General features: G+C 41.9%; 2 protein-coding genes across 2 annotated transcripts; one reads left to right on the plus strand and one right to left on the minus strand.

Moving 5' to 3' along the window:
• Nucleotides 1-151: 151 nt before the first annotated feature.
• Nucleotides 152-22,384, minus strand: ibtk (inhibitor of Bruton agammaglobulinemia tyrosine kinase). Its single transcript, XM_083989654.1, has 29 exons — nt 22,218-22,384; nt 20,500-21,448; nt 20,141-20,237; nt 19,314-19,438; nt 17,755-17,865; nt 16,548-16,718; nt 15,691-15,808; nt 15,216-15,396; nt 14,707-14,830; nt 14,176-14,353; nt 13,721-13,874; nt 12,276-12,660; nt 11,802-12,055; nt 11,616-11,702; nt 11,417-11,499; nt 11,165-11,202; nt 10,955-11,051; nt 10,727-10,828; nt 9,996-10,113; nt 9,782-9,842; nt 9,216-9,343; nt 8,986-9,098; nt 8,730-8,875; nt 8,416-8,534; nt 8,070-8,168; nt 7,722-7,877; nt 6,651-6,851; nt 1,792-1,924; nt 152-1,342 (listed from the first exon to the last, which is right to left on the minus strand). The coding sequence occupies exons 2-29, from the start codon at nt 20,821-20,823 to the stop codon at nt 1,217-1,219; spliced, it is 4,029 nt and encodes a 1,342-aa protein (XP_083845780.1). The 5' UTR covers nt 20,824-21,448; nt 22,218-22,384; the 3' UTR covers nt 152-1,216.
• Nucleotides 22,385-24,693: 2,309 nt separating this feature from the next.
• tpbg (trophoblast glycoprotein) lies at nt 24,694-26,661 on the plus strand. Its single transcript, XM_083989881.1, has one exon. The coding sequence runs from the start codon at nt 25,172-25,174 to the stop codon at nt 26,279-26,281; it is 1,110 nt and encodes a 369-aa protein (XP_083846007.1). The 5' UTR covers nt 24,694-25,171; the 3' UTR covers nt 26,282-26,661.
• Nucleotides 26,662-26,871: the final 210 nt, after the last annotated feature.

The following is a 26,871-nucleotide window of genomic DNA, read 5'->3' on the forward strand; positions in this document are numbered from 1 at the left end:
AGATGCAGTGAGAGCCACATTGTTCAATAGAGGACCAAGTTTCTGCTCTAAAAAAGACAAAAACAAGGAAATAATTGGGGAGATTAAATGCATCTCTACCTTCAGTCTGTTCACTGCAACCAAACTGAATTACAGACAGGAGACAGGGTCATTGCACAGGTGAGATACTTTATTGCATGCCATTTCGCTTCACATCCCTACATCTCACTCACACACCCACGCACACACACACAAATGGCATCTTGAGATGAGATAACGTGGTCCAGAGCTGAGGTACCTACTGAGCTTACTTGGCTCCAGAAAGAAGAAAAAACTGGAGTAAAACAACTAATGATGAAAGAAAAGAAAATAATGAAAAAGAATAGCTGCTGTACTTGTGTGCATTTCATCATTACTTGATAAAAAGGCACAACTCTAAAAAAAAAATGGTAGTGATATAACTTCAAGGGGCTGGAAAGCCAGTACCACACAATCTATCCATGCACTGTAACTGCATCAAACAATGTTTAAAGTAAGATATTCATGGGCTGCAGCAGGATTACCATGCCACTGTAAATCAGCTGAAGCTATAAGTCAAAATAGTGCATTAAGAAGGCAAAAAGGACCTTAAAAAAAATAAAAGACTGCCTTGGTAAACGCTTAACACTACTTCTGAAGCACAGCTGATGCTCTGCCAAGGTTGATAATTGGCACTCTTTCTTTCTTAATCACACCGAGCGCTTTCGCTGATTTAACACACACAAGCCCTCGAGGCGACGTAGTTTGGACCCATTTTCTGGCTTTAACATCTTCATCTCTTCTTGTTTCTTTGGCAACTTTATCGTCACAGAACTAAAAATATTTATTTGGGAAACTTTTTTTTTTTTTTTTACTTTTTACATAGACATAACTATCAGACGCACAAGTAATCTCTGGCCCAAAGGTCTCCTCAGGACCACATTCAGTTATGAACATCACTCAGTCTATCTCACACACAAGCAAAAATGATGAGCAGCAATAAAACAATCAAACAGTTAATGTAACACTGCAGAGGAAAGCATCGACTGGCCTCGGACTCATCTCTGGATGCGTCTGAGGTCTTTCTCAACACAGGCTGATGGATATGATGGTGTTGTTTCAGGGGAAGCTGCAGCAGTAGTGCTGCCAACAATTAAGAATGACAACTGTAGGGGGATGTTCTCACTTTGATGGTATGTAGCGGCTGTGCTGTTAAACATCAGTGTTTGTTCCAGGTTGGGGCTGCCATGGGACCTTTGGAAGACCTCTCAACCACTATCAGCTCATCTGGGTTGTCACGGGCCTTATAATGGAGCAGCAGGTCTTGAATGGCCCGCTCCTCTATCTACAAGGGTAAAAAGGATGGGAGAAAAAGATTTAAGAGGGGGGATATTGTGGGTAACAAAACCATGCTTCATTTAAGGGTAAAAGGGAAAACGCTGACACTGAGACGTAATGATAATAAGAGCATTTTACATAATGGCAACCAGAAAGCCGCAAGAAAAAAAAAGTGTTCTGTGAAGGCGCTGACAGAAACCTGGCAACAGCTGCGGAGGAGCAGAGAGGGCTGTCAGAGAAAACTGGAAGCAGCTCATTTCAAAACCAGGCCTGAACAGAATGTGATATTCATTAGATGAATGTCTGTGAGATGTGACGGAAACGAGGCACGCGGCCCCTGATATGTTTTTCCACTTGGGATGCTGCGCGTACAAGTTATACATTCAGTCACGTACGAGTGTGTGCATGTGTGGGTGAGTGTGTGGAGCGCTAACGCACACAGACAAGACGCGTTACCTGGATGAGCGCCAGCGGCTTCTCTCGGCTGCGGATCAGCGCAGCTTCCTGCTGCTTCTCCTCCTCCACAATGGAGGCAAAGGTCACCAGGGAGGAGAGGGGAGGGCTGCCCACTGCACCTAGCACCCAGGGCCTGGAGGGGGAGAAAGGTGATACAGAGAGGGAGAGACTGAGTGAGGATGGGCATCAGTGTCCATGATAGTGAAAGCAACAAGAGTCAAGGTGCGAAGACCAAAAAAAAAAAAAATCAACTACTACTGACAAGCTCATAATATTGGTGGAGAGGTTGGGGAATTAGGTGGGGCCGAGGAGTTTAGGTTTAACAATAAGGAGTCAATTCTTGGATCCACTAGATCGTACACGTTCCTGGCTACAAAGTGTTGTTAGTGAAGTTCACCACCGCAGCACGAGCAGCAGTAAATGGGTAGAAGAAGAAGAGTCCCTTGTTCTGCTTTATTCTCTCAGACAACAGAAACAGACGGAGCCAGAAAGGAAAACTGTGCTGTAATAACATCCACGTACTGTATAATGGATTGAAGCAGACACAGAAGGGGCTCAATGAATTAGCGAGCATTGCAAGCATGACATCTGACAAGAACACTGTCAGTCCCACGAATGAACTGATGGATTGGCCATAAACTTCAAAATGAAACCATGTCCAGATCCATTCTGGTTCATTTCCAGAAATGTGACATTAAAGATGAAATACTTCAAACTGCCTGGACATAAATTAAGCTATCAAGGATGAACAGAGATGTTTTAAGGCACCGGCCCTTGCCTTTACTTTAGTGCAACAGAAGTATACACAAATATATTGTATGCATGCATATATTATGTCCATTCTCCCCCAGTCCCTTCCAAAATCCTTTCCTTGAACATTGATGAAGTTAGAAGAACATGAATTAACACAAAGAGAGACTAAGTTTGTTGCTCAAGAAGAAAAGAGACTTTGCATTTTGCAAAGAGGGAGCTCCTGGACGTCAACAGGTTTATGGAGAAGGGCAACATTACACTGGTACCTTAATATTATAAGTGAATTAAAAAAGGTATTTTGAGGGTATTTTTGCCTTTTTATTATGATAGGACACTTGGAAAGAGACAGGGACATTAGGAAGAGACAGGGGATGACATGCAGCAAAGGGCTGCAGGCTGGACTCAAACCATATTAACCCCTGTTAGAGCTACAGTTCATATGATTATGTTGCCGACTCACATGTAATAACCATTATTATCAGGTTCAGTAACTTTGTATTGAGACATGAATGGATTAAATAACTCAGTTAAGAGTAGAGTCATGACAAAAATAAGAAAGGAAAATGAAAACAAAACCATATTCCTACAGGAAGCACACATTTCAAACTAATCATAAAAACGGTGGCTATAAGAACACATTGTACAGTACAGCACCTTTAAATCAGGTCTGCAGAGGGATGTTGTGATATTGATGTAAAATTCAGTTTATTTCAGGCGAGGTGTAGTGAGGGCAGATGAAGAAGATCTATCCTGGTGCAAGTCAGAGAGGAAAATAAACCGACCACTCTTTTTAGTGTTTACTTACTTCAACAAAGCAATCAAAATCTTTTAAAAAGGTTTTTGAGCCGATTGCTTTAGAGTCACAAGGCACATTTATATGTGCAAGAGATTTAATACAGTAATAAATGGAAAATGGAATATCTGGATATCTAATAAACAGAAGGGCACTCAGAGACGGCAGACCTCCCAAAAACAAACTGACAAGACAGACACAGGTGAGAGGAAGATGTGTCTACAGACTGAAACTGAACTGTACCAAATTTGAAGAACTTCCCCTCAGGATTTACTGAGATATCGAGCTCACATGAACGAGACAGATGGACAAGCCTAAAGCATAACCAACTCCTCTGTCCCTGGCTGTTGCCAGTACAGAGCCAGGAAAAGCTTTTACGTTTAAGCACCTAAGCAAAGATTCCCCACTACTTGAAAGTGAAGAGGCTGATTGACACACTGTCCAAATTACTTAAATTAAAGAGGACCTTAGACATTTGTAAACAGTGATTGACAAGCGAGTACCGTCAGTAAGATGGCAGGTGGTATGTTTCTGCTTCCAAAGAAACTGACTTTGTGGGACCAGTTAAAGAAAAATAATAACTTGGATAACTGCACCTGAAACAGAATTTATTCTATGTCCTGTATGAATTTAAGTATAACTGTTTACTGTAATACAATGGAGGTGAACAAAGCTCAGACACCAAGTAAAAAATACTATTTGCAAAAGCCAGACAAATGAATTGATAAAATAATGGTGCTGAGCTGACAACACTGGTGGCTCCAAATCAGCAGTTTCCAAACTACACCAAAAATATGGCAAAGGTGACGGAGAAGTGGGAGAAAGAACACCGCGATAAATAACCAGTGAATGGGAAAAAGTGACAGAATTGCTTTTTCAATTTCTTGGTCTATTCATTTGTCCTAATTCTTTTCACTTTTTGTAAAATATCGACGGAACACACACGTCAGCGCGGATGTGGGGATGATGAGGTAAAATCTCCACCACATGTACTGGAGCTGCTGAAAGATTCGACTATTTTAGTATTTAGAGATTCATGCAACATATTGATTGATATGCGTGTTGCTTTATTTGGCAGATCTACCAGGAGGCATAACAGGAAATGACAGACACTTCCATAAAACACTGACTGTAGCAGCAAGAAGAAAATAAGTTAGAATTCATAACTGGTCACTGAGCTAACTACGGCCGATGTAGCAGCCGATTGTCAAACAAATAAAAGTATCAAATCAAACTTCAAATTATACTAATCAAAGGGCCACTGTTGCACCATGGGTTGTGGTGTACGCGGATGGGAAAAACATGATGTCCAAACAAATGTCCAGTTTCAACAAAAAGCGTGGTTTATTTAACCAAACAGCGAGCAAACAAAGAACAAAGAAAATTCCTGTGCCTCTCCCGCTCCGGTAAAAAACCATTTGCCCACCCAGGTGCATGCTGGTCCCTTACCGACAGCCTACCTATATAACTTCAGGTGCCCCCCTACCGTGCCCAAATGAAACAAAACACAAATAATAAACAAGAAACACCTAAAGTAAACAAATAATAAACTAGAATACTAATAGAAATCTAATCATAATGAAATCAAGCAAATTGACTGAGAATAACCAAAACTAAATACTCACTAAACAAAATAATAAACTAAACAGCACTAAATACTACAAATAAATAAATAGCTCCAACAGCCGATAATTGGCTTTAAATCTTAAAGAAGATTTATGAAATGGACAGACTGACTGAGAAGTGACTTGGACGAAATGGACAGTATATTAGTTGATGGCTTTCCCCCCTCCTCCTCCTCCTCCTCAGTTGCTTAAAATGCCGTTTACTTTTCCTGTCAATCATGGAAATAGCGTAGTGTCATATAAAGACACCCCTGTTCATGATATTGTGGGTGTCATGGTGCCTGGAAGAAAACAATGTAGCATGTAGCAATCTACAGTGTATTTCAATCTGTTTCCTGCAAATGTAAAATAACGGCCTTGTGCACCATGTGCGCCTTTACACACACCCACAAACACATTTCTCTCAAAAACCAAAATGCAGAACACATCACTTCCTCTTTGAACATTTATCTTCTCCAAAAGTGTATGTCTCATGGATGACCTGAGGACTCTGCAGTCTGACCTGTGTTGCTTAAAGTGATTACTTCATAGTTGCGAGACACAAGGCATTAAATGTTCATTATGAATGTGGCCAAAAATGATGCCACGAAGAGAGGAATCTGAAACACATCTGAAAACTATATAGATGACACAAGGTGGGGGAAAAAAAAGAAAAAAAAGTCTGACATTCACTTAAAGTGCAAAGATGATGATTATATAAGATAAGGCATTTCTAGTAAGTCTGACTTAAAAATCTGGAAAGAGAAGGCAGACGTGAGAATGCACGAGACGGCTGCTGCTGCTTCCTGAGCCCTGAACTCATCCGTCTCATCTAAATACCAGGAGGAACCTGAAACCTGCTCCCTGTTCTGTATGATCTGTTTTGACATGAGGTCTGCCCTTATCAATCCTGATTAACATCACCGGCTTCACAAGAGCGACTCACACAGCTGTTAAATATCTAGATGCCTGCTCTTGAGATTTCAGCGTGAAGCCGGGGCAAAGCAGAGGAAGTGTATGATAAGAGAGACGTACTTGCAGGCGACTAGGAGCGCTTCACTTATGAGATCTGAAATGACTGAAAACCGGCAGAGATGACCGAACAACTCAAGTGGTTTCTTTCAGGCAGAAATAGGCCTTATGCAAGAAAACTATTATTACAGCTAGCAATATATTTTTATGGACTGCACTTGGACTTGTGTGTGTGTGTGTCTGTGTTTGTCCAGCTGTCTGTCGATGCTGTAAAGGTCAGGGCGACTCGGTGTCTGTGGGCAGGTCAACCCAGCTGCGCCGGGTCGTTTAGAGTTGTTCAGATCAGTCCGACCAGAGCCGCACAACTCTCTCAATCTGTGAGATCACTGATAAGATGTAGAGCTCAGCATTTTGTTAATCAGCCTGTGGTTAACACTTCCTCTTTCATCTCTTAACTCTGTTTTTAATCTACAGTATAACTGGGATTCAAAAATAAGGAATAAAAAAAGTATCTGTGCATTCAGATTAGGCATTGTAATGAGGTTAGATAATGAGGTTAGTTTGAACTGAGCTGATACAGAAAGAAATATCCTAAGTATGGTGCGTGAAGCTGGTTTTATGAAGACACCTCAACAGTGTCACCAAGTGGAAAGCAGCAGTACAGAAGCAGAAGTGCTCTTGTCTTGACATGTGTGTTTCTGCCTGGGAGTGTACTGTCTGTAAGTGATACTACTCACCCCGTCTGTTTCTCTGGCTCGCTGCTTTCCGAACATTTGAACGTGACCCTCCTGGCAGCAGGTGTAGTGGTGACAGGCGATCCCTGAGCAGCTTGGCCCCTCTGTGCTCCTGATTGCCCCACTCTGATTAAGCGGTTCTCCTCCTCCTCCAGCAGAGCCCGAAAAGAGCATGAGGAGGGCGGGGACTGAACCGCTGTTGCCCTGCGGACAGAAATGAATGGCACGCAGAGGGAGAGAAAATGTGTGATATATTAATTTTATAGTAAAGGAGAAAGTAGTCAGTTGTTTTAAGGGCTCCTGAGCGGATCCAGTGACCCGCTGTGTTAATAGTTTCGTAAAATGCTGCATCCCTAGAAAGCAGAACTGCACCGTCTACAGCTCGATTTTGTGTTTCTGCTCACTCACAGCTGATGTCATTTTGTCAAAGGATGTTAAGATAATAAAATGATTTTATCTGCTGCACACCTCCTTAGTTAAAATGGTTGTTGTTTTTTTAAACCATGTTCATATTTCATGTAAGTTCCTGTTTGTTTTTTTTACATCAGAAGAAAAAAAATGCAAATGAGAACAATTAGAGTTTGGCTGAATTCAAAAACAGTATCACCACAGAGCGGAAGACAGAGCTGGAAAGTAACGCAGACACCTGTTGTGGACATTTCCTGACTGTATTACACTGCATACCTGTGTTAACAGCTGAGGTCTGCTCACTGCATTGTAGTAGATCAGATTTGTATTAACGATGCCTTGGAAGTCAAATCTACATAAAAGCTTCAACTAATACTTAGAAAATCCTGCTGCTTCTTCCGTGTGGACACAATATTTATGCTGTACAATAAAGACTTGAACACATCTGCGCCATCACAGTTTTATTCCCAGTTGGGGGACAGGTGTTGCGTGTCAAACCCTTCTTTCCTCACATTTCCTGTCTCTTACTAAAGGTAAAATCCCCCCCAGAAAAAACACAAGTTAAGTCGTCCATTTGCAAAATGTGTGCACTGATGAAACTGTGAAGAACTCTTCAAAGTGCACAACCAGTGAGAGGCTGTAAACCCATCGAAAGGAGCCACTCACCACGCCTTCCCACTGCTTTTGGAAGGGGTAACTGTGGGGGTTGGTTTGGATGCTGTGGACTCCACACTGGCTTCCTTGTTGGCCATGGCCAGCATCTTCCTCTGCTTCTGGGAGAGTTTAGTGGGAACAGGGGAGTGCTTGATGCTGGTGCCGACACTGAAAGCAGGACGGAAAATATGTAGAGTTAACTGAAGAAGAGGAGAGTGAAAAAAAAGGCCACTCATTTGGAGCAGTACAGCTATGCTTCTTCCTTCTACCTGCATGGTTTCCTATTCAGTGCTCTGTGAAATGTGAAAATGTCACTGTAAATACCAGTTTGATCTTGTAAATAATGGAGATGTCACACACCTTCCAGGGCTTTTGGGCGTTGCTCCCAGGGTCTGCAGAGAGCTGGCTTCCATGTCCATGATGGTTCTCAGATCCAAGACCGGGGGTGGACGACTAGGACTGGAAATTACAGTCACACATTAAGTAAGAATATACAGCTTAATTTTTAACAGTAATTTATTAGGTAGGGATGGAAACTTTCCCTTCTTTCTGCAGCCCTCCTCCTCAAAGTGGGAGGAAAAATAATCTGTTGCTGAAAACCTTGAGTGCCTTATATCAAATCTGAAACTTGTTTTTCAAAGCCTGTCAAATAACTCTTTTTTTTGGAGGAGAAAACTGATATTACGTCCAATCAAGTCCATCTTACCAGGGCAGGGTGATGGGTATGCTCTGTGTAGCAGAGTTGGGGGGAGTTGGGAAGCCGTTTCTCAGGGATGTTGGGGTGCTGGGTGGAGTCTTCAGCCTCTGACTGAAAGCTTTCTCATCCTGCAGATGAACAACAAACATGTCACTTATTCAGCACAATAATACAATGGCAGATGTTAAATGTTCAAACGGCGCGTCTATTTGATATTTTAGTTACAGGCATGCACTACATATGATGATCTTGATATTTTACACTTGTATTTAAGTGCACAGTAAAATATGTGCATATGCATGTTGTGTTGGTGAGATACTGACCTCAGTCCTGTCATTGAAAACAGGTGACTGAATGTCTCGGGGACTGCCCACCCCCATGTAGCTGCCCTCTGAATCCGATGTGAGCAGCTCCTGCAGCGACTCTATCGAGTTGGTTTTGCCCGACTTCACCAGACACGGGGAGATCACTGAGAGGAGAGAGTGTTTGTGTTGGTTAAATCACTGGATTTCACCTTGACGAATCAATTAAAAACAAATGCATACTGTATCAAACAAATGCAAGTAATTTTAAGTCTACCTGCAGTCGGGGGGCTTTGGATGATATCAGACAGAGTGTAACCCCCTGAGCTGTCAGATCTTCGCCTGGGTTTCTTCTTAGCCTTCATCTTTGCCTTCTTTAACAGGATGTCCCTAGGGGTACAATGTTGTAGAATCAATAGCAGATACTCCACCAAATCTCAAAGGCAGTTACAAGGACTTGTAAACATCCTGGTAACTGTACTACATCAAACACTTGTCCCTGTGTACCTGCAGGAGTGATCCAGCTCTGCTTCTGGTTTGGGGCTGAATGCAGAGTCCAGGTCTTCATCGTCATACACACTGAGGTCTGGAGCACCAGGGTATGGAGTGATAACTCTCTTTTGCATGGCTGGAATCTGATATACAGTAATAAAAGGACAATTTTAATAGTTAGAACAACTCATATCACAACACGACATTTCCAGTGCTAGATATCACTATTATGAACATTTGCATAACATCAATGGCAATATTTGACATATTTTTACATATGTTATTTTTAATGGTGCACTTGCATTTCTGTACTTTTTGTAGAAGCCCTGCGTAGCAGATGAGAAGTGGCTATATTCAGCTGCAAATGCTATAAGAAGCAAAAACAACAGTTGCACTAGTTCCCTGCTACAGTCTACTAGATCAGCCTCTGCTGCTGAGGGATTTTTGAAAGTCAGGGGGCAATGATGGGTATTTGTTAAAAGGCTAAAATGAAGGTCACAAGGGAAATGATAAGGAAACACTGAAGTCATGGGGAATGCTACAGAGCTGTGTCCAGGGTGTAGGGGTGGAAGCTGACTCACCATCCTCCTGTAAGTTGCAGAGAGATCCACAAGAACCTCATCACTGAGGATATCCAGAGCTCTGAGGGAGAAAGAAGATGATAAAAGGGTTTTACTTCTTTCCTACTGGCTCAAATATTTCTACATGTGACTCTATGAATCAAAGATGTAATAGAAAATTGCTGAAGTGATCTGAAACGGTGTGTTGCAAGAATTGTTTAAACTTGATTCTCACCTTGACTCCAGCAGAGCGGCCATGTTGAGCACAATGAACTGAAGACAGGAGAGTTTCAGCTGCTCAGCGTTGTACATGGCAGAAAACTCCAGCAGCTCAGCGGCATTCTTCAGAGTCACTGAGGGGAGCAAAACATGATTTTGTTATGGTCTAGAACCAAAATAAATAATATTTGTTTCTGCTAATATATAATTAGGAAAGAAATTAAGAGATTACAAGACAATGGGCAAGACACACAGACCAAGAGACAAAATTATGCAACGTTTGTAGTCATCTTGTGCCGTTAGTCCATCTGTTTCTCTTTGTGCTCTTGGAGTAGTTTTAGATTCAAGCTTGAATGTTTTAATCATATTAATATGCCAATATTTTTCTCTATTTTGGAGGTATTCATTATTCATAGAAACACATTTTCTCAGCCAACTGCAAATCACTGTAGAGATGCAATTTGCTGTCCTCAAATTTAGCTGCATATTTACTTCATTTAAACTTAACTGCCACTTGAACTACAGTTGAAAATTAATCTGCACCTCATCTGATTTAAGTGCGTAGGATGCTGGCTGAAGAAATTCCCTAGAAAGGTGTTGCTGAGATACCTACATGTCAACATACTGACAATAAAATACTTCTACTACATTCTGTCCATATGAAAAGAGCTGATAAAAGATAAGAGCATGTGTGAAAGTGAGAGAAGATGGGTTCAGGTGTAAGTGAATGAAACAAATGAAACATACAGTTCTCTGTGATGACGACTTCACACATCTCTTTCAGTCGTGTGATGAGCAGCTGATCGGCCACAACCAGCACATTGCAGACAAACTCGACATTCAGAGACTCTGTGAGGTAAAGGAAGAGAAGTATTGTTAATATGTTCCCTTTTACCATTCAAGTAGATGAAGTAAAACCCAGTACAACATCTGTACAGAGGTTGTGTTCTGTTTCAGAGGTTTTCAAGAGGTTACCTTTAATGGTGGGAGACTCGTCTGTGTAAATGTACTCGAGAATGACGTGCAGAATCTCAGAGCTAGTCGGCATCTCCAGTGCATTGCAGGACGTGGCCTGAGGGGGCGCAAGGAAACTGTGTTAACAGCACTAGACACTGCATTTACATTACTGTACAGTGGTTTGTTAAAGAATAAATCAATATGAACTACAGTAAAAGCCTGCCATACCTCGATCCAGGGGTTTCCGAGCATACTGTTGAAATACTCTGCAGTAAAGATGGACACATAAACACAGGCTTACATTTTAACACCAAACCAAGTTGAAGTGTTAAAAACAAAGAGGAAGCTGATATTTCCACAAATTGCAGATATACAGCTAACTAACAAACACAGCCTCGGGTTAGAGGGAGTAATGCTGTAGGTGTTGTGTATGTTTATGAACAATAACATCTCTACTAATGATGTGCTGACTTATCTCACCTAGTCGGGCACAGAGGACACTTTTGTGGCAAGGAAACTCTTTCCCATCTTCAGATTTCAGAGTAACATCACAGAGGAAGGAGCTGTGGAGAAACAAAACAATACAAAAATACATTTATCATTTTCATATCAAATGTATTATTTACAATCCAATCCAAGGCTACAACTATACTACTACAATATTTACTCATGCACACACCATTTTCTCTGGCAGAATTTGGGTTTGTTGCCAATTTTCTTCTGAGTGATGTTGATTTTTCCATTTTCATATTTGACTCCGTCCAGTCTGTCAAGGAATAAAAGAAAACACAATTACGATACACGAACAAAGAAATGACAAAATCTGATTGCGCCTCAGGTTTTAGAGAACATCTGTGTGCCTCACCGTGCCGACAGGCTGCCCAGGCCAAGCTTCTTTGCAACACCCTGCAAGATTTTGACAGGATTGGCCCCCCCTTCATTGGCTCCAGCTTTGTCTTTGCCTCCTTTCCCCTTCTTGCCATGCTTGGAGCCCTTGCTCTTGGCCTTGTCACCCTCTCCTCTGGTTGCAGAGGGAAGGGAGCGGTACACCTCAATGGCTGAGCGACCTCCCAGGTCCAAGTCCTGCAGGCTGCTGATAATCCTCTGCTGCTCTGAATCCTGCCAAAGGTAACAAAGGTAGTCTCCATCAAATAACCACAGCAGAGTCAAATCTTCCTCAGCTCTTTACCTCTTACTAATGCTAATGCTTACTAAAGTGCCTCATATGGACTCAAGCTACATTATATAACAGCATTTTACAGTTTATCAGACTGATGTTGCTGAGAGTTTATAAAGTGGATATTAGTGAGATTAGTGAATAAGATATTTTTCCCCTCACCTGGTTTTGCCCTGTCAGGGCCCCTGAGACTCTTGGCCGGGCCCCGTGCACCAGCAGCTCACAGGAGTCGGTGTAGATGAAGTTCAGGGCATATTCCAGCATGTCCGGGGGGATCTTCTCAAAAATGAGTAAATCGCAGCCCACGGCATCTTCACTCCTCCTCACTTCCTTGTCGAGTTCCTCGTCATCGCCACAGTGCTCGGACATGAACAGGTTGCGGAAGAACTCAGACCTCATTGACAAAATGTACTTGTGAGCCACGAAGGTGCGATTGGCGGCCTGGAGCGTCACGTCATGGATGCTGTCCATTTCATCTGCCTCGTCCATAAGGCGCCGGAAGTGTTGGAAGTAGGAGGATGGAGAAATGCTAGGAACCTCGTACAAGCTGAAATTAAGACACAGGGTGGATGTCAGTGCACAATAATCATTCAAATGATGAAAAATTATTTGTACATCAAGATCACAGACAAAGAGGAAAATCTGTGAAACCTGAGAAACCATTGGATGAGCTTACTCCCATTTTAAAAGGTCAGGTTCCCATTAAAAATGAAAACATAAATGTAAAAGTGTAAATGTAAAGATGTAAAAGCAAAATACACTAAATCGTCAAGCTATTCCCCTTAGGAAAACAGTAGAGTATATCACTGCCAGGGTGTGGAGAAGACATTCAGACCACACCGGATTGAGATAAATAGTCCCCTGTTCAGCCCAACCAGTAAATGTGCCAACATAACATTTAGTGGTAAGTTGTTATCAATGATTTCCTGTGGAGATAATGCTCCGAGTCTGTCTACTGGAGGAAGGCCCAGGTTCTGACCTCTAGATGGCAGAGTTACCTGTGCAATGAATGATGGTATGGTCTGTATCTTCAAGATATACTTTACGTTCTTTTCCCATTTAGTGGTTTAAACTATGTTGATGGCTACATACTGTTTATAATCAGCCATAAGGCATGCAAAGCCAATTCAACTGTGGGTCAAAGCCCTAGCAATTACATTTTTGAAAGTATGTTTCAGTGGTATTATGGTATCGTCCACAATAAACCACAAAAGTTGACAATAATATAAATCAACAAAAATGTACAAATTGTAGTGTTAAACTAGGAGGAAGTCTGAAAATGCTTATCAGAGGTTCCAAACTTCATTCAGGATTATTTAGCCTCCTCGAGCCACTGATTCAAGTTTCTCTCTTAAAAATCATTATGATGATTTTTTCTCCTCCGTTTCAATCATCACTCGAGTGTCACTCATTAACACCGTGTTTACACTGAATGAACTTAAACTGCTTTTTTCACTCGTCTGTCTCACGTCTGCCTGACAGAACAGATCTTTGTATTTACCAACAGCTTACACTTCACACGTGTAGCCGATGACAAAGCATCTTTTTAAACATCAAGTTCTACTTGTCTGAGTGGCATTTTAGTGGCACTAAGAAGGATCTCCCACCTTGTTTTGGAGTCAGCCTGAAGCACTCCAAAGTTTCGGCCTTTAGAGTCCATGGTGATGCTGACAGCTCTGTGGACGTACGGGAGTTTCTCCAGGCGGATTCGCTCGTACACCGTCCCAGCATCTGAGTGGCCGCAGACCTCCACGCTGACCTCTGTAACATTACGAGAAGCGTGTAAATCAGATTAATTCATTATATAATCACTCTGATAAAAAAGCCTGCTTCAGTGATATCCACTTGTAGGTGTTTTCCCGCAGTAGGTCTTTTGAATTATACTTTATGATGTACTAGAGTACTACAAGAATGATGCCAGTGATTTGGCAAATTTTAATTTCAAAAAGTCAGTGTTCAATTTTCGAACTTATCTTATCAAACCATATCAAATGATAGGAGACCATAAACTATTGCAAAACAACAGCAAACTTCCAGTGCACGATGTTGCTAAATTCCTCACCTTTCTTCTCACCGTACTTCTTGTATTCTCCAGCCCACACGCCACTGAAGCCCTCCCCCTCCTGAGTCACAAACATCATGCTGTTCTTGCTGAGAGCTATGTCTGACATGAAAACCTGACGCCCGTACGCCCACCGGCACTGTCTCACCGAGCTGCCGGAGGAGCGCCAGCAAAACACCTGAGAGAGAGGGGGGAAAAAATACAACAGGAAGGACAAGTAACCGTTAGTCACCATTTTCATCTATAGGACTCATATAGGCCTGACTCGGCATTGTGTAACTGTAATTGAATTATTGTGTAACACCATAGGTTAGATAACCATTTAGAAAATAAAACACCTTCAAAAATATATGTACTATATCCTCTCATTGCGCCAACACGTAGCTTCATTTTGGACTTCCACTTCCGCCTCAGCTTTATCGTTTCATAATTGAATTGGGACAATTTAAGAAGTGGGGTAATGCACTTCCACACAATTCACCTGCATAACAGGATGAAAAGCCTTTCTTCTTTGATGATGAATGTACTCACCCTGCCAGCTTCATCTAACGCCAAGATGGCCACCTTTTCCCCGCCTCCGTCATTGAGGATCTGTGCGTCCACACGGTGGTCCAGACTGCCACCACTGACCAGAACCTTCTTGATGTTGAGCTGCCTGAATAGGACAAAGCAAAAATAAGACATTTAGAAAAAAAAGAATCGCTGTCTATCCATGGATATCACTTGGTGAAATACAGTCAGTCAATCATCTCTGCTGATTTATGAACGTCTGACTTCAGGTAAATCAAATGGTGTGTTATTGCTATCTTATACACTGGCTCTACTACTCTTTCCAAACAACACATGTTTGTAACACTAAAGCACACAGAGCAGAGGGACAGGTACCACAACTGCTTCCAGTTCAGTGACAGATTTACTCTCAGCTGTCGTTCAAAGGAGACCTGATTAGAAAACCAGAGGGAATGGATAGTTCATACTGCAGATTACTGTTCATATGTTATTTTCTGAGCAGTAGTTTTAAATATTACTGTTTCATTCACCTTGAAGCCATTTTCTTGCACTGGTAGTCAGCCAACAGGTAGACGTCCCCCTTCTCGGTCACAACTACTGTTGCTCCGTCACTAGCTGCTGCCATGGCTATGGTAACGTCTTTGTGGTGCAGGGCCGATACCTGCCGGGGGGCGGTCACACACTTCTCACCATTAGGATCCAGAAGGTATCCTGGAGTTTAAATCACAAGGGAGTAAAAAAAAAAAAAAAACTTTACTGCATGTTCACAAATCAAGTTGCCTATACACAGCATATGTTTAAGACATTAACAATGAACTGACTGAACTGATCTGAATTTTACTGGGTGTTGTGTGTTAAGGAAACTTCTAATCTGTCTGTTTTATACAGTATATTGTGTTGCGCTTGTTATGCGTGTGCTGCTGGACAAACTAATTCCCACTTTGGAAATTAGTAAAGTTCATTCAATCAATCAATTGCCCTTGTACTTGGGCATGTTGAGATTACCTAGCTGGCCCCCATTGAGTCCCATTGTATAGACAGCCTCCCTAGTCCACAACACTGTGTGAAACCTTCCTGCTGCAACTCCAATGACTGTCCTCCCTTTCAGCGTCTTGGAGAAGACCTGCACAAGATATTGCAATGATATTCTATTAAATTGAGAGCTCATTAAAGATAACTTTACACAACATGTCTGTTAAAGGGATAGTTCAACAGTTTGGCAAATTGGCCCATTGCCATAATCCCTATAGTTTTAGCAGTAGGTTTGTTACCCTTAATTGTCAGTGCAAGCTATTTTTAGAACAGCGGAGCAGAGCCGTGAGCTGCTCAGAGCTACGCTACGCAGGCTAATGGGATTTCTTGGTTTCCCTTGTCAAACTCATCAAATACGCAATCCAACAACTCTAAAACACTCTCATGGACAAGTTGTGATGTGTTACGAGACAGAGTTGTTTTCAAGGCAAATGCAGAGTCTGCCCCCGACGGGAACGCGCATCAGCGGTTTTGCATGAATTTCCCTCGAAAACAACTCTGTCTCGTAACGTTGCGTTATTATCTCATAGTGTGGTGAATGTGCAGGTCAAAACTTGTCCACGAGAGCGTGTTGGAGTTGTTGGATTGTGTATTTGATGAGTTTGATGAGGGAAACCAAGAAATCCCATTAGCCTCCGTAGCATAGCTCTGAGAGGCTCACCGCTCTGCTCCGCCGTTCTAAAAATAACTTGCACCGAAAATTAAAGGTAACGAACCTACTCCTAAAACTATAGGGTTTATGGCAATGGGCCAATTTGCCAAAATGTTGAACTATCCCTTTAAGACGACAAAAACAACCACATCCCATTTCACACAAAAATGTTGCTCGCCTGTTTAGGAACATGTGCTGAGGCAGGAGGAGGAGCTAGGCCAAGCTGGTGAAAGGTGTTGAGGCCAAAAGTGTAAACGTATCCTTCCTCCGTCAGCACCACTGTGTGGTCTTTAGCTGCTGCCACCTGGGAGCAGTGGTGGGACATCAGACCCTCTACCATTCGAGGAACCTGAGGAGAGGAAAAACGAGACAGAGACAAAGATAAGAAAAAACAAACAATGTGCACAGAAATGTTAAAATATGTTGCATGCTCCATTTAACCAGACTGTAATGGCATCTCCTTTACCACCAGTTTGCCTTCAGTAACTATAACAGCACTGACACAGCACTGCTCTTTCGATGCACTGACTGCATAAACTTATTGTTGATACTGGCTCAACAATGCACTTCACAATAATTGTGTTTCACCAGCTCAGTCGTCTTTTCAAGGTCAGCCTTTATTCATTAGCAAAGGTGAGAAATTATGCATGCAGAACGTGGACATAAAAAAGTTATATGAGGGTTATGGAAAAATTATAAAGGACATTTAAATGGGTTTTCCAAGTAGGTACTCACATAGGCCTTGAATTATGGTGCACGCCACTTTTTGTTTAAAAACTATCATCAAATACTGTATGCTTTGCAGAGAGGATGCCCTGCTCCACCATGACCATTTAAGATTTTCCCATCACGACACAATTTATCACTACCATCAGAAACACATTTTAAAACTCAAGGCTCCAAGAGTGAACACTCAAGAATGGGAACACTTTAGAAATCACATTTTCTTTTAAAAATAGCACCTCATCTGATTAAAATTAGTTTCCAGGGTCGGCATTCAACCATGGAGACAAAACATAATTCGTTCTGCATCTATTTGCCTGTAGCAGGGATGAGACTGCATCCTTATCAGTTGTAGACAACAACATTGGCTTAAATGAATATGCAGTAACAGGAATGTTAAGCCAATTGAAATGAAAGGAAACACAGCCTAAACATGACAAATGTAATAGAAATTGAGCTCAATAGACTGATAATCATCATCCTAAAACAAGTTGCATCAACAGAAGCAGACTTCATTTCCTGTAACGGGCAAGTATATGATTACCACCAAAACTTCTGAACCTGTTGATATTAATTTTAAATCTAAATTCAACCCAAATTAAGAATTATTCCATCAATTTAAGTTTGTACCTAAATGATGCCCTACAAGTAATGGGTCTCACCAGATAAGTCTGTTCATCTCCATGGCCCAGTCGTCCTCCTTGTCCATGACCGCAGGTGAACACTTGGCCTTTCTGAGACAGGAACACAGAGTGGAACTTACACAGAACCACCTAAAGGGAGAAGAGGAGGATAACATAAACATCATGTCATAGTTTTTGTTGTTGTTGGGTTTAAAAAAAATACTACATGTCCTTTGTTAGGGAAAACAGTCTGTATTGGGTTTCAGTATCATTTTGACCTCACAGGACGAGAGGCTGGGATGCATCTCTTTCCATGTCCTCTAGCCAAGTCCTCTTAGTGGTAGTAAAACACTATGCCAATAAAGGCCAGGGCACAAGTGGAAAAGCAAACATCATTACTAATACATTGATCCTCTCAAGCCTTCAATAGAGCACAGGGATGTTTCACGAAGTATCACATTGATGTGGACAATCACACACTTACTGTACATACACACCACTGCTGTTCATTTAATTAAAAACATGTCATAGTGGAATTAATATTTAACCTCTGGCACCTGCTGGATTGGGTCAGGAAGACAAAGACTATACGCTGTGCCACTGGGTCATTGTGTGGTCATGAAACCAGATCTACCCATCCCCCACAAGGCTTTATGAAATTACACACAGCATGGCAAGTTCTGCAGGTCAAAAAAAAAAAAAAAAAAAAAAAAAAAACACAGCAATAAACAGCAATAATATCATGACAAAACGACTCTGATTAATTATTTCTTACCAAACACGAAAATGTGCTTTCAAGTGCCAAGTCTTTAGAATACATAACAACCTATTCAACACAGTCATTACTTAATCTACTATAACTAGCACCTGGTGTGTACACACACCACTGGGGGGTAGCTGCACCGGTGCCAGCAGCTATATTAATCACACTAAGAGCATCTAAATGACAAATGTATGAAATTGTACCCCTGGCTGTCTAACCATGCAGCCCGTCTCAACACGGCCACAAATTACAACTACAACTGTATACAGAAGAAGAGCTGATTGATCTGTGCCTGCAACACCGACTACACCCTCCATTTCACTCTAATAACATTACTAACAGATGGTTTCATTTTTTCCCTTATCACCGTTAACCAAGAAAAAAATGTTTGTGGATTATTACAGCATTCCTAGTGTGATAATGTGCCCTGGTTCCACATCCACTAACTTTATTCATCTAGAGCACAGTTTAAAACTCTCAATTACAACAACATCTCTAAAGCTGCGGATTCACCAAGTCATATATAAAGCCAACATTTAAAAAAAACATACAGTATATACAAATGTTACCCTCAGGAGAGGGTTGTGTAATACAGGACTCTGGGGAGGGACTGTTTTCCTGGTTTACCCAGGTGGTGTGCCTCCTCTGGAGTACCCATGTGCATTGGCTCTTTTCATTTTTTTTTGATGCAACATGTTGGCACAGAGTTGAACCGTGAGACTGTTGCTGGTGTGATGCATGCAAGAGAGGGGTTTTCAGGTGGGGAAGCCTTCAGCTGTAGGAAAACACCTTGGCACTTCCCTGGAGAGCTGGGACAACAGTGTTGTTAGCCTACCTGCTTTATGTAAACTCCAGTCCTGGCAAACACATCCACAAGCTCAGGGTGTTGTCGGCTCTCCTGATTACCATGGCCCAGGCTGAAATTAGTATTGTTTCCCCACATGTATACTTCAGTTGGGTCTGTAGTGGGAGAGGGGAAAAAAACAATTACAACACCCAGATACAACACTGCTTCCACCTAAAGACCGTACTTGAACCACTAGTCAATTCTGCCATTACCATAGGTCTAAGTAAGGCAAGAAAAACAGGTGACAAAGCACTGGGGCAATTATATCCCATGCATGTGAAAGTGTCAAATGCTGAATTAAACCGAATGAAATACCATGATGCTCATCGAGTCTTGTGACTCTTAACGGTAACAAAGTAAGAGATAATAGTTGCATCATATAGTGTAATGTTTATCCACAGAAATGTCAGTTTAAAGCAGCAGGGGTCTTCTATGTTTTTCAGGTCAAGGACCCCCAAACTTATGGAGAGATGGAGCAGGGACCCCTGGCTACATTGTATGAAATGGTGTTTTTGTAAACTGTACACAGGTTTGTGCATTGGATAGTAAGCTATTCCAATAATACACAGTTTAATATATTCATGTTTTCATATTCATGTGACCTTGTAAACTGATACCAATGCCAATATCAACACTGTCTATCAGCTGCACGGTAGCCTAATCATGCAGACAAGCTATTAAAACCGATGTTTTTATTTCAAACATAAATGTGGAAACGAAAAAATATAGAAAATCTAATCAATCAAAGATTTTGCGACCCCCCCTCCCTGTTGAACAGCTCTGGTTTAAAGGAAGAAGACTTAAACATTTATTACCAGTGTTTCTGAACACAACATGTGCTGGTCGGTCCTTCATTGTCAAGTCCAGGACAGAGAGACCTTCCTTGTCCTGGGTGGAGAGAAGTCCGCCATGCTGAAGTAAGGAAAAAAAAAAAAATTTAAGTAAACTTGTGTAATAATCTGAACCAAACAAACGAAAAATCATATACATACTTAATGTTTCCTTCAACGGCAGCACCATAGATTACTATTGATATTATGTTCTTTCCTGATGTTGGACTAATTTCACTACGTTAGTAAAATGGGCCCTCCTTGTTAACCATGCAAATAAACACCTTGACTGACTCCTGACAGCACAGATAACACATTTTGGGACAATTAACTTGAATACACACCTTGACGAGTGATATGAGACAGTGGATGTGCCCATAGAAGGCACTGCGATGCAGAGCGGTCCAGCCAGACTCTTTATCCTTCACCATCAGGTCGGCGTTCTTGCTCTCCAGCAGCCACTCCAGCAGGGCCTTCTTCCCCAACGAGGCCGCCAGGTGGAGGGCCGTGCGGCCGAAGGCGTCCCGCAAGGTGGTGGCATTGTGGCAGCGTGATGTCAAGAACACCCGGAGTTGCCCCTCAGAGCCGCCCGTCAGTGCCGCTACCACTTCGTCTGCATGCTGCTGAGAGCGGCATTTGGGGGTGCAGTCCGGCGGTGCCAGACTCATCCTGCCCCTCCCACCAAAACTCCCCAGTGAACCCCCTACCTCCCTCTTGTGTATTGCAAAGTCTTTTATGACAGCCCGCCCCACCACCAACAATTGCAAACAAACTCAAAAACAATATGATGTAAGGTAGCAAAACCAAAATAAAAACTGCAACTAAAATTGCAAACTGTAACAAAGCTGCTCTCCAAGAGGCAAAAGACACATAAAGAACAAAGTATTAACAAAAGGGTCGAGATGGTTTTTGGAGTGCTAGAATTGTGCTTGTGTTGAGTTTCCACCGCACCCTAGCAACTCCAGAGACTTTGTGCGACTACTTTCAGTCCACCATCTCGACCAAGACTTGTACACAAACTAAGGTGCTTGCAGCATACAGTGCCATTAAATAGTCAATAAATACAAAAATTCTTCTTTTTTAGGTAGAAAATGGTACATTTCAGTGTTTTTTTTTTTTTTTTTTGCAAAAATAGTTTCTCCTCTACTGATTTACAAAAGGCAAGAATTACATCAACCCTCTCTGATCTTCTTGGCCCACAGTCCAACCAACCATCAAATTTGAGGGGAAAGGCCCCCTTTCCCCCCAAAATCCTCACCGCCTTTTTCAAAACTCCATAATTGTAGGGTGCACCTGGGGAAGAAAAAACATGACACTGATCAAAAGTGTACATATTCACATATTTGTTTTTGTTTTACATGCAATCCAAAATGCAACAACAGCTTTGTGTGCGGGTCAAAGGCTGCAAGTGCAAAGGTCTGACCAAATTTGACCTATTTGCAGACTTAAGTAGCTCAGTTCAGCTGAGTTGACAGGTTTGCCAGAGAGCTATTTGACAACACTGTGCAAACAAGAAAATGCAAGTCAACTTAGCATATGGGCAGTCTGTATTAATTGCCTGTACGATGATAAGAGAGGCTTTTAATGTTGGCTGAATACCAGGGTTATGTAACAGGCTACGTTAGCCAGCCAAGCACCATGATATTAGTTTTCGGTGGGGGGGCGGGGGGGTGCACTGGCAAATACTCAAGTCTTCATGAGGCTCTATGTAAAAAGACCTACCGCATTATACAAAACACGTAATAGGAAGAAATCTATCAAATAACGCCGGGTGGTTAGCAGCATGCTAACATGCAAGCAGAATAACGCTACACATCAATCTTGCACACGATCGTTTGCGACGTATTTTTTCAAACCTGGCAACTAACGCGACATCTAAGCTGGCCAGGGGTGTGTGTGCATGTGTGTACATTACAAAATATAAACATGGGGACATTTGCCAAGTGTGGTTAGCTATCGTTAGCTAATTCAGTTAGCTTAACTGACACATCATCGCAAGCTATAGCATGATGCGTTAACAGTCCTGCTGCTGAGGGGAAACAAACATCGCATCGTTTCTTACCTTTCGCTAGATAAAGAAAAAAGAGGACATGGAGAAGGTTGCATCAACGACGTAAATCCACTGTGTCATTACTGAAAAACGGGGGAGGTTATCTTCACTGGTGCAAATTGTGACAGGAGTCAGGACTGGAGAGGACTGGACGCCTGGAATCCTGCAGGTTAGGTGAAACGACGTCGGAGTATTGAGACTTCTGATTGGTCGAGGCGTGAGCATTCCGATATCCCATTGGCTGATTTTCGAGGGCGTTAGTTGTGGGCAGAGCATGTTGTTGCTGGATGATGTCACTGGGTTTTATTCTTTTATTTTTTTATTATTTTTATTTTAAGGAGTTGTTAACATAATTACAAAAATAGTAATTGGGGGAAAAAAGAAAGATAAATAAATAAAACTGCACCATTTGCCTCTGTAATTCATATTAAATCCTGCAAAATAGAAATGTATAACATTTAAGGTTATTTAGTGTTATATTGCACACCTCATGTGGTGCTTGACAGTAACACATTCAATTTTCAGAAGAATACAGCAGTTTAAAAAAAAAAAAGCTTTAATGCCTACCTCTAAAATGCGTTCCCCTAAAATGGACTGACATTTGTTAATTTAAACGTGTCCTATAGGCTACTGTATGTCCAACCAGGTGAAATTAAAAGCATAACAGGAGTAGTTTTGTAATCATCTCAGCACAAGGTCCAAATTTTGCTTTGCATATCAATTGAGAGTCGAATATAAAGTGACACTACCTTTACATCTTAAATATTTTGAGCATGCCACACCAAGTAGGGGCACATAAAATGTTTGTAGATAATCCACAAATGCATCAAGTGAGTTACAGGATTTCATCTTCAACTGACAGACTTTGGATGGGGTATCACTTTCAGCCTCGATCCAGGTGTCATGGAATTACTCAAATGATTGTCACATTGACCCTGGCTAAGAATAGGAGAGGGTCAAAGGAGGGTAAAGCTAAGGTTACACAGGGGCTTCCAAATATGACATATTGATGAGGGCGCCCTCCCTCACCATTCAAGCTTGAACACAACCACAGTTTTTCTTCTCAGCAGTATAATCCTGTGTAATCCATCAAACAATACTTTCACCACACAATGTCACCACTTAAGTCATTTCTCAAAAGGAGATATAGACCAAGTAAGGAAACTAAGGACACTGTAGCCTCCACAAATGTTGCTGCTGCCAAAAATCTGTTTTGCATTACACATTCAGAAAAACTGGAACTCCTTTCACAGTTAAAACAAGTTTGGTCCCATCCCATGGATCAAAACCTGAGAAAACTTTGCATAGAGGTAGCAGATATAACATTGGAGATAAAAAATATAAATCTTTTTTTATTATTATTATTATTTGTATGTTGCACGATCCCTGTTTGCTAAGGAGCATCTTTGCAAGACACCAGATTAATGTTCAACCACATATTTTCAGGATCACATATGAAAAAGCATATATATACATAATACATATATTCATGCAGAATATGTCATATATTTCATATTTATGAAAAAATATATCCTGCAAAAATTTGAATGTGATTAAAAGAATTGATGATTATTTTTAAATGACTGGGGATTTAAAAAAAAAAAAAAAAAAAAAAGTAAATCTGAGAGATCAGACACCTTCAGATAAATGACTATGTCATATTTTTAATGCTAGCCTATTATTTTGAGTTTTCCATGTGTTTCTGATCACACATTTGTCCATTTTCCCTGCTTACATTATAATCTCCTTCAGGAGATTGTGGTTTTTCTACATAAACAGGTCTAAATAATGGGTTCAGTAAGTCATACTATCATTGCAAGGATCAAATGATTGATGTGTTGTTGTGTTACCAGTATTATTCCTGCCTTTTCAATGTCTTTAAGATGTGATATGTGTGTTTCCCATTTAGACTATAACTTGTCAAATAGATTGTGTGTTAAACCAGGCTGAATAACAAACACCTTGCTATAGATTACACTGCTTTACCCACAGGAATCCCGTCTCTCCATCTGGTGTCATTTCAATACCAAACAGAGATTCTCTTCCAAGAAGTGTCTGATAGTGAAGGATCATTCATCATGTGCTCGTCTGATCAGATCTTTGGATCAGATATGTAGTTTCTACGTCTCTGTGCAGTAGATATGGACTTCAGCTTCCTCGCACACGGATTGACTGCACTGCTCCTCAGTTTGCTTGGGACGTCACTGGAGTTCCCCCCTGAGACACGTAGAGGTCCCTGCTGGACCCCAGGTCACAAGAAAGCTAGTTGCAATTCTCACCTTTAGATATTTACACTCAAATTGTGAGTAATGTTTTTTTGTTTTTTTTAAACCACGTGTCTGTGGTTTTGAAAAAATAAAATGAGTTTTTGTGAAACTTGCGTGAGTTTTACTGCTCACCCCTCCTTTTGCTCAATAATGGTACGCTCCCTCCTTCCATTGGTCTGCGCTGTGCTGCTGTTTGGTCTTTCCCTCTAGACTCCCAAAGATCTAGAGGGCGGCAAGCTGGAAGTGCGTAGGTATCACACGGTATATTTGGGGAAACGGGGACCATCGTCTGTACTGTATCAAGGAGCAAGGGGGAAGTTCGGGTTCAGACATAAGTTGTTTATCCCGGACAGGAGGACACTTATCTCGTTGCATGATATATCCGTGAAAATCTTGAACATTTTTTGGAGAACAAAGAATATCCTAGAAGTTTGCGCGCTCCGTCCACATCACCTTTTATCTACTCATGGAAATGTAGACTCATCCTTAGAGAAGCATGGTGTGGGGGTAGTTACATGGAGTCTTGCGCTGGAAGTGGGAGCAGCTTTCCGTTGGGATAAAGGAGGGAGACGGTTGAAAAAACTTTTGCCCCGTTACCGGCGGAAGAACAAAGCAGGTGACTGAGCTGGATTTTACTGTGAAGCAACCTTTACGCACGCTTTGCGCACACACGTTTTTTTTTTATATACATAAACCAAGATGCTCCTGTTGAGCACGTTGTACGGATGTAACCGCGGAGAGTCCGGGATGATGCATTTACTTTTCCTCCTCGCAGTCGCGCTGTCCTGTCACGCCTGCCCGGACAGATGTTTGTGCTCCTCACAGACTGTGAAATGCCAAAACCAGGACTTGGACGCGATTCCGCATTCTTTACCCAACAATACCAAAATTCTGTTCGTCACGGGGAATTACATTTCCCGTCTCAACGTGGACTCTTTCCCGACCAGCCTGAAACTATTAACAGATCTCTATCTCAGTGGGAATGAGATAGAGTCTGTGGAAGAGAGGGTGTTTGACAACTTGCCAAACCTTGTGCGGCTGGACTTGAGCAACAACAATTTCCAGGATTTCAGTGAAAGAGCTTTCCCTGATGATAATAAACTGCAGGTCTTGAACCTCAGTAGGTCATTCCACAATCACACCACCATGAACCTAAGTGTCATACAGCACGGAAACCTCCACATGCTGAAAGTCTTGGACCTGTCCAGCAACGACCTGGTGTTTCTCCCAGACGACATATTCACAAGCTTCCCCAACCTGATCACCCTCAGTCTGCAGAACAGCTCCATCATCGCCATCCAGAACGGGACTCTGAAGGTGCCCCCTCTGCGTGACCTTGACCTGAGGGACAACAGCCTAAGGAATCTGCCCCCCTCCACCCTGGCAGAGTTCAGCCTCAAGCCTGATCTCCACATCAGGCTTGCGGGAAACCCCTGGCGTTGCGATTGTTTTGCGGAAGAGATGCTGCTGTGGCTGAAAAACTCCACGCAGATCGTTGACATGCAGAACCTGACCTGTGCGGATCCCGTGGCCCTGAAACGCCTGCCGCTCCTGCAGGTGGATCCACAGCTGGAATGCTCGAGCAACATGAAGGGCGTCCTGGAAACTTCTTACGTTTTCTTGGGGCTGGTGCTGGCACTGATCGGTGTCATATTCCTGCTGGTGCTCTACCTGAACAGAAAGGGCATCAAGCGCTGGATATACAACATCCGGGACGCTTGTAGGGACCACATGGAGGGGTACCATTACAGATACGAGATAAACTCTGACCCAAGATTGGCCAATCTGAGCATTAATTCAGATGTGTGATCCAGGACGGGACACTGTCTTGGGAGCCCGCAGTGAGATATGAATTGACTTAAACTACTAAGATTTGCATGAAAGTCTTCCTCCCCCTTCCCCTTTAACCCCATGATGCTTTTCAGATTTTACATCTGTCGTGACTCCTAATCTCACAACCTCCATTCAGCCGTTGCCGCATGTTCAATACAAGTCCCTGGCAGCTGTGTTGTCAGCTGCTAGGTGTTTCATTGCATGGACAATGAATCTTGGGAAAAAAAAGGTCTTTTTCTTTTTTTGGGAGCGTTGCAAAGAGTGATATGTTCTATTTTTACTCTACCTAAAGGATAAACGTACGGAGCACATTGACTTTTAAGTGAAAGAACACCAGACATAAACATATTGCTGGTCATTGCATCCTCATTACGCCTCTGCTGCAGAGAAATGCTATACTGCCTGTTTATAAGTTTTTTTCTTTTAATATGTGAATTTGTGATATACAGTATGCCTTTTTTGAATGATTATAGTGCACATTGCATAGTATTTGGATTTAGTAGGTGGATGTGATTGCTCTTTTTTCTGTGAAGATATTCATCTAAATAAAATGCCTCTGGATTGAT

Source organism: Trachurus trachurus, assembly GCF_905171665.1.
Source record: "Trachurus trachurus genome assembly, chromosome: 16".
NCBI lineage: Eukaryota > Metazoa > Chordata > Actinopteri > Carangiformes > Carangidae > Trachurus > Trachurus trachurus.